General features: G+C 38.4%; 1 protein-coding gene across 6 annotated transcripts in view; it reads left to right on the forward strand.

Moving 5' to 3' along the window:
- Positions 1 to 7,839, forward strand: part of SMCHD1 (structural maintenance of chromosomes flexible hinge domain containing 1) — a 64,376-nt gene extending 56,537 nt beyond the window's left edge. For 3 of the 6 annotated variants that reach the window (XM_077933113.1, XM_077933114.1, XM_077933117.1), the window contains 7 exons: positions 21 to 211; positions 1,185 to 1,294; positions 3,088 to 3,158; positions 3,412 to 3,583; positions 5,575 to 5,733; positions 7,130 to 7,247; positions 7,497 to 7,839. In XM_077933113.1, the coding sequence (XP_077789239.1) occupies positions 21 to 211; positions 1,185 to 1,294; positions 3,088 to 3,158; positions 3,412 to 3,583; positions 5,575 to 5,733; positions 7,130 to 7,247; positions 7,497 to 7,596 (921 nt within the window). In that variant the 3' untranslated portion in view covers positions 7,597 to 7,839. Of the gene's footprint in view, positions 1 to 20; positions 212 to 1,184; positions 1,295 to 3,087; positions 3,159 to 3,411; positions 3,584 to 5,574; positions 5,734 to 7,129; positions 7,248 to 7,496 lie in introns of those variants that run through there. The other 3 variants (XR_013393951.1, XM_077933116.1, XM_077933115.1) reach the window with 3 other exon arrangements.
- The last annotated feature ends 313 nt before the right edge of the window (positions 7,840 to 8,152 follow it).

Below are 8,152 nucleotides of genomic sequence, written 5' to 3' on the forward strand. Positions count from 1 at the left end.
TCATTATTTTATTTTGTCAGATTTCACACTTAGCACAAATTGAAGATAATGAAGCAGCAAAGGTTATTTCTTGGCATTTGGCAAGTGACATGGACTGTGTAGTCACTTTGACTACTGCTGCAGCTCGTCGTATCTTTGATGAAACCAAAGGTCAGCAGCAGGTGTTGCCTCTTGATTCTATTTATAGGAGGAGTCTTCCAGACTGGAACAGGTAAGGTTTCTGTATTCTTTCCTAATCTAAATAATGCTTGGTATTCAAATTTTCAGAGTTCTTAATATTTTCAGATTTTTTAAGCAATAGATGTATGGTTGGGAAATCAAATTCTGTGCCTGCTTTATAGATTGATGGCCCATTCATTTTGTGTCTGTTGCATCCATAAAACCCTGATGATGACTTGTTTGTTTTGTCCATTTGTTTGTCCTGTTAAATCTTTTTCTTCCCCTTCTTATGGTTCTGGTTCATACGATTTCCATTGTACAGTCGAACCTTGGTTTTTGAACAGCTTAGTTCTCAAATGTTTTGGCTCCTGATCGCCGCAAACCCAGAAGTGAGTGTTCCGGTTTGCAAACTATTTTTGGAAGCTGAACGTCCGACAGGGCTTCCACGGCTTTTGATTGGCTGCAGGAGCTTCCTGCAGCCAATCAGAAACCGTGCTTTGGTTTCTGAACATTTTGGAAGTCGAATAGACTTCTGGAACGGATTCTGTTTGACTTCTAAGGTACGACAAGGTAATCGTAATCGCTTATGGAAATACCAACATCCACCAGCATAATGTCTAAACACAAAGTCTGAAATCCTAACCCCACATACCTGGAAGTAAGTCCCATTGAATTCAGTGGGATTTGCTTCTGAGGAGATGTGGTTAGGATTGTGCTGTAAATATTGCTTAACTTTTATTTGGTGAAGGGTTGTGTTCAGTGGTTGCCTGAGCAGAAGGCAACTCATGCAACAAATCTTTCTCCTCTTCCTCTGCAGCTCATTGCTGAAGCAAGATCCCTTTGCTCAATTCTGGGCACTGCCCCTGTATGACACAGCCCCCGCTGTTCAGCCCATCCGCACCAAAGGTTTGAGGGTTGCTGGAGAAGGAAGGGATGAGAAAGATTGGTTGCATGGACTGCCTTTCACTCATGCCGCCAACATCAATGCCAAAAGAAAATAACTTCTTTGACTTATTTCTAACTAGGCCTTTACCTCACTTACAAAATGGAAGAAATACTTTCAAGGCTATAGGAAATCCTGTGTTTGCCAGGAACTTGCTAACATTTCCGGAGCACACAGAGAATTGCCAGACAGGTAAACATCATGGGAACAGCAAAACTTGGAATTATAGCGTGCTCTGATAAGTTTAGCGGCAGCAATTTTGAGAGGTATGAAGTCTTGTCTCTCTCATACACACACACACACACACACACACACACAATATTATATACATATACACACACACTATCATCTTCTCAAGGAAAAGTGTTCATTCAAACTCATGAGATCTAGACTAGAATGAGTATTAATGAGTTAATGAAGGTATCATTAACAGAATGAGTTAATGAAGGTATCATTAACAGAATGATCAACCATAAACTGAATGATCCCTAATGATGATTTTATTTTAAGCAGGGTTTAAAGACACATTCTAGCCTTTGCACCTTGCTTTTTATTATACAATTGATTATTTATTTCTTGTGGTAGCTGCTTAATGTGCAATTTGTACCTGTCTACTCAGAACTAAGTCTCACTGAGTTCAAGGGGGCTTACTCCCAGGTAAGTGTGGATAAAATTGTAGCCTAAGGCCAATATCTGATGAAGTGCTGTTGCTTGCCCAAGGATTTCTACTTGCGCAACATAACTTCTGTCTCTTAGTGTCTTATTTACCCTTCCCAAACCTGTCCCAGAAGATTGGAAAACCCCCCAGAATAGATTTAGGGGCCGCAACCCAAATACCTTGTGCTAGTGGAAGCACTTGGTTGAGTACTCCTCTAAAACCCTATTAAACAACATAAGGTTTTTAACAATTTCTAATCATGCCCCAGTATTTTTTAGTTGGGGGGGGTTCACTACTTGGGAAGAATTCGTGGAAATCCATTACTTTAATCTTGAGAAATACTGAAATTGGAGAAATATATATTATTATTTTTACATATGAAGGAACAGTGAAAAATAACCTAGTGTGAGATGCTTTTAAGGCATTCATAACAAAGTCGTTTATTAATCTTTCAGTTTTAAAGAAGAAATTCAAAGAAAAAGGAGGGATATCCATGATGGCTGTAGTTTTGGAAAGCAGACATAAATCTGAACCTTTTTCAGATCATTAGAATGATTTTTAGTGGAGTTATTGCTCAAATCTGGAATCAAGTGAATGTGACATTCTTGCAGGAGGACAGGATTTTTTTATTCAGTCTTGCTACTAAATTCCAGCTATAAAATCCCAGCTGGAATTATGTTTAAATGTTACCTCTGATGGTCATGTGACTAGGAAGTAGGAATCTGTCAACTAACATTTGGAGAGCAAGACAATTAAAAATTCATCCCCTCTTGCAAGAGCAATTTCCCCAAATATCTGGCCACATTATTTAAATGACACTAAAGTATTAGACAAAATTAAATGGTCCTTTCTGTATCAAACTGGAGATTTTCAATATCAATTCCATTTTTAAGACATGGATCAAAGCTTTTTCATCCACGTCAATTGATACTATCATTGTTATATTCAGTTTTGAAACCATGTACATGGTATGTTATGCTTGTTACTTTTGACTTGTATTATACTAGTTGTTGGGAGTCAGAAGTGGGGAGAGTGCTATTGCGCTCATGCTCTTTGCAGGCTTTCCATGGGCATCTGGTTGGCCACTGTGAGAACAGGGTGCTGGACTAGATGGGCCTTTGGTCTGATCCAGAAGGGCTCTTATAGTAGCAGTATTTCCCCATCTAGTATAGCATTTCAGAGTTCCACTGAACTATGTCAAAATATTAGTGCTGTGTTCTGTATTTATAGTCAGCCTTATACTGGGTAGATGATAAAGGAAACAGTGGTTTGTATAGAGGTTGGAATTCTAAACATTAAAGTCTCATTATTTCATTTACCTTTCTAGTGTTTGGGATGCTTTTAGGAGATGCCATTCTTATTGACAATTTGGATGCTGCCAATCATTACAGAAAAGAGGTGCGTATTGCCACTTCAAATGTTTCCGTTTTGTACATACATGAGAGAGGCAGAGGCAGAATAGAATTCATCCGTGTTTCTATAATACTTGCAACATATAGAAGTCTCAAACACCTCAGGGCTTGCACCGTTTTCTGAAGTTCCTTTTGTTGTTTTGGGGTTCACTTCAGTGGGTCAGTGTTGTTAAAATTACGTGTTGCATGTCACAGGCTTGCCACATATTTATTAATGAATATTAAACCTATGTGTACAGCTTGTTAAAAACACACATTGCCCAGCATTATTGACAAGAGACGGAGAGAGAATTCGTAGCAATGGAAAGTTTGGAGGTCTTCAGAATAAAGCCCCTCCCATGGATAAGCTTCGAGGAATGGTTTTTGGAGCACCTCTGCCGCAACGATGCAAAATTCTCTCTGAACAGATAGGTGTGTTCAAAGCATAATATATTAAATAATTATTTGTACAGCTTTTCTTAAAATTTTACTGTTTTTAGAAATTCAGTCTGACTCTTAACTAAATATACTTGGCATTTCATATTGCTGCTGAAACAATTGCAATTACTAAATGAGAATCTAGTGACATTAGATTCTTTTAGCTTTCTTGCATGTGTTTGAGTTTGCTCCACAGTCCTTTGGTACAGGCAAATCATCACAGATTAATGAAAAATGTATTCACGTAATTGGTAAATAAAACTTTGTAAGCAATTATTCTGAAATGAATCGTGAAATATTGTCTTCCATTTTCAATCGCTATTGTATTTTAATATTCTGTTGGAAGCCGCCCAGAGTGGTTGGGGAAACCCAGCCAGATGGGCGGGGTATAAATAATAAATTATTATTATTATTTGCGTCAATAACCATAGTTAGAGATAATGTGATGCTTACAGCTCAGTTTTCAAATCTAGGACTTGGTGGCATTGTGTTGATGGCCTAGTGCAAGACTCCAGGTTAGGATATCGTGCAGATTCTGTACCAGTGCAAAAATATGTGATGCCCATTGCCAAGTGCAATGATGTGGGATTGAAAAATTTCCACTACTATAATTCTGTGCAACATTCCCCTTTTTAAACTCTATAGTAAGTGTTCCTAAGACTGTATCTTAGATTCACTTTGTTAATCCCCACCTCAGTCAATTATTTTCCTATTTTTGGCTTCTGGAAACTAATGTATTTTATACAGCACATAAAATGATATACTTTTCAGTTTTGTTCAGTTAATTTAAGACAGATAAACTTGTTAAATCTGAAATCCATCAGTGTTTGAGACACTGGGGGGGGGGGGATAATGAAAATCCATATCACTGCTTCTGTGACATAGTTCTCTGGTAGGGCCTCTTGATTGTAATAAACTTTTAAACAATATAGAGTTTGTGTGATGGAACAGAGCAATTTAATCTCCAAACTGTGTTTTTAAGGCCATATCATAAATTACCGTGTCCTTATACAGATACCATTTGTGTGTAGTTTAAATGCAGAGTAAATAAAATGTGAATGTTGATGGGTACATTTGTTACAAGTGTTCCTAATCAGTGGTGGGAAACCTGACCAGCAAGCCTAATTTGGCTTGCCAGGCCTTGGAGACTGGCCCACCTAATGGTTTGGGGCAAATCATGCACACCTTTCCTGCATCTGATTTCATATAGTAACATCAGATGCAGGAAACTTCAAGTTGTGGCTAAAATTAAGATGAATCAGGAGTGCATTGTTGATTCTTCCTTTGCGATTGAATTCAAGCCAGGTGATGAGATCCTAAAGTCATGCCTGCAAAGGAAAAATATCCCTTTGCCTTGCACAGCAACAGAAAAAGGTGCCAAATTCAAAAAGTGCTGGCTTTTTAGTGCAAAAGAATTGACTGTGTGCTTACAGCGCATTTCCAATTCTTCCTTTGAATTGCTTGCTAGAGTTTAAGCCTGGAATGCAAAGAATCCTTTTCAGGGGCTTGCTGCAGGGATCTACAGAGTGCAGCCATTTCTGCCCAAAAAGAAGGACTTGCTATTTTCTGCAAGGGTCTTCCTTTGCACCTGACTTCATATATGACATCTCACCCACCTGTTAAAATGCCTATGAGGGTGGTGGAGCTCAGAATCCAGCCCACCAGCTAGATCCTGCTCCCCGACCCGGTCTAAACCCGTGCAGTTTTCTCTAGACTACAATGATATATATTTATGAAATTCATTATGTTTGAAGAATATTTTAGTAACCTTTGTTTTTTTTTAAAAAAAAAATGTTACGCACACAATTTCATTGTTATCCTGTCCATACTTATCTAGAAGTTAGTCACAGTGAGTGGGGCTTAATTTGTGAGTAGATATGTGTGGTACTGCACTGTTAACGGCTTTACTGTCTGTTATTTATTGCTACTGTTCTTAAAACTTTTGGCCTTGTGCCTTACTATCCTATTATTCTTGTACATGTTAGATCTCCTTCAGCAGTACCAGAAAGCAGTTGCATGGCTTACTAATAAGAAGGCAGACCTTGATTTCCACGAGCAATCATATAATAGTCCAGAAATGAATAAAAAGAAAAAAGAGCTTGCAGACCAGGAAAAGAGACTCAAGGCAATAGAGCAGGAATTGGGTATGTTACTCACACATTCACTTTTACATGATGGAGTCGGAAAGTTAACCATTCTAATTATATCAGAAACTCATTCTGGGAATTTACAATTTCATAAATAAATTCTAATTTAACTGCGTCAGATTTATCAAAATTCTGAGTACATTTTAAAGATGTGAGCTTAAGCTTAAGAGAGCCAGTGTGGCGTAGTGGTTATAAAGCACATATTCTCATGGTCCAGAACCTATCAAACTTCTTCTGTCTTCTGGTAACATCTTGTGGCTCCTGCTACAGTATTGACATGGGAAATAATATGAAATACAGTTGTACCTTGGATCCTGAATGCCTTGCAAGTCAAACATTTTGGCTCCCGAACGCCACAAACCTGGAAGTGAGTGTTATGGTTTGCGAATGTTCTTTGGAACCCAAATGTCCGACAGAGCTTCTGTGGCTTCTGATTGGCTGCAGGAGCCAGTGTGGCGGAGTGGTTAAGAGTGGTGGACTTGTAATCTGGGGAACCGGGTTCGCTTCCCTGCTCCTCCACATGCAGCTGCTGGGTGACCTTGGGCCAGTCACACTTCTCTGAAGTCTCTCAGCCCCACTCACCTCACAGAGTGTTTGTTGTGGGGGAGGAAGGGAAAGGAGAATGTTAGCCGCTTTGAGACTCCTTCGGGTAGTGATAAAGCGGGATATCAAATCCAAACTCTTCTTCTTCTTTTGGTATGTATGTATCCTGATACAGCATTCTAACATAACATATTTATAATATATAATGAGATATAAACATGGAAACACAAGTAACAACAATTGTATAGTTCTGTTTTTCTTTGGTGACATTAGGAAAAACAAGTGGGGCCTCCAACAAAATGTTACAATGCAGAGCACTCTGATTCTGTGTTCCAGCAGTCCTTCCAATGCCACTATCTTCTAGGATACCTCATGCTCCTCCCACAGTTTTCTAGTTTTCCTCCATGCAGAAAGCAGTGGTTTTTGACCACAGCCTCCTTTGTCTTTGTGGGGCTGCCCACTCTCCCCCCCCCCCACCTCCCCAGGAGGAGAGGCATATGTGTGGCTATATGTACATAGGATGCATGTGTAAGAGAGAGGGAAATTCAAAATGTGTCCACTGGTTCAAAAAGGTGAGGGAAGGAGGTTGATCTCAGAGGAAGTGCCCCCTCTGACCTATCTTGTGAGCCCAGTTTCACAAACACAAGGTCCTTTCTGCAGGAAGGGAAATTGTGGATTTATTTGCAAATACCGTAATTACTTGTGGATAAATACTCTCAGACCTTGAACTACAGTTACTTTTTGTATTAGCTTTAAAAATCTAATTCATGCTTGGTATGCTTGTGCCTTTTATTTCTGAAGTTATGTGTACTAGATTTGAAAACAACAGTAATGTTTGTGATCTTCATAGGCATTACCTCATCTGGTCGATGCTCCAAATCTTCAGTTCACATGGAAGAACTTGATACATTTGACAATCCTAGCCCTCCAAAAAGAATGCGGAGAGAAACAGCAAAACGGTCACTCAGGTTTGTTTGTGAGATTCTAAAGTAGTTGGTGTTTTTTTAAAACGCCCAGTTTTGTGGTGTTTTTGCATGAATATGCATGTACAGGGAATATCCTACAACTAACTGATTCCACCTGACAATGGTAGTAATACTGCATATCTTTGCATGATGGTAAGGAAAAAGGGAAAGGATAACTACAACAAAAACCTTGCCTGATATTTATATTACATTTATGCAGTTTCTAAAATGACCTGTGCTTATTTTTTGTAGTCCAGAAGAATGGGTATCATCTCCTCCTATGAAGAAACAGCAGCAAAGAGCAACAGATACATCAGATGTTAATGGAACAGCCCGAAAAAAGAAACCATAGACTATAAACATATTTCTTAAAAAGTAACTGTATATTGAAATTTGTACAAGCTGGGGAAAAATAAATTCATGTTAACCACCATTCTTGTATACTTCTAGAGAAACGTTGTTAGTAACAACTGTTAAGCTTTATTTTGTATAGCTTTTTCTATGGTTATTAGACTTCAGTATGTGGAAGTAATAAATATGCTTTTTTATTTATGATAACACATTCAGATTTTACAATAAAATGGCTACAATACTACAGATTTTTCTATTACTATATAAGGTTGCAATTTAGATTGTTTGAATGTGTTCCCTAAGGGTTTTTAAAATAAAATAAAGTGTTGTATCCATATGTAAAGTCCCTAAGCACTGCCCCCATTAAATCTATGGAGAAGAGCTGAACTAAAATGATTGATAGACATTCTTATGCTTTTATTCACTACATGTATGAAAGCAGTTAGAGGCATTTTTCAAATATGGTCAAACTTGCTACTACTCCAGATGCAGACAGATGCCACTGATTGGGGATGAGCAGCAACCTGACACATGGATACTACTATCTGCCAAAGTAA

This window comes from Podarcis muralis, chromosome 8 (assembly GCF_964188315.1).
Source record: "Podarcis muralis chromosome 8, rPodMur119.hap1.1, whole genome shotgun sequence".
Lineage (NCBI taxonomy): Eukaryota > Metazoa > Chordata > Lepidosauria > Squamata > Lacertidae > Podarcis > Podarcis muralis.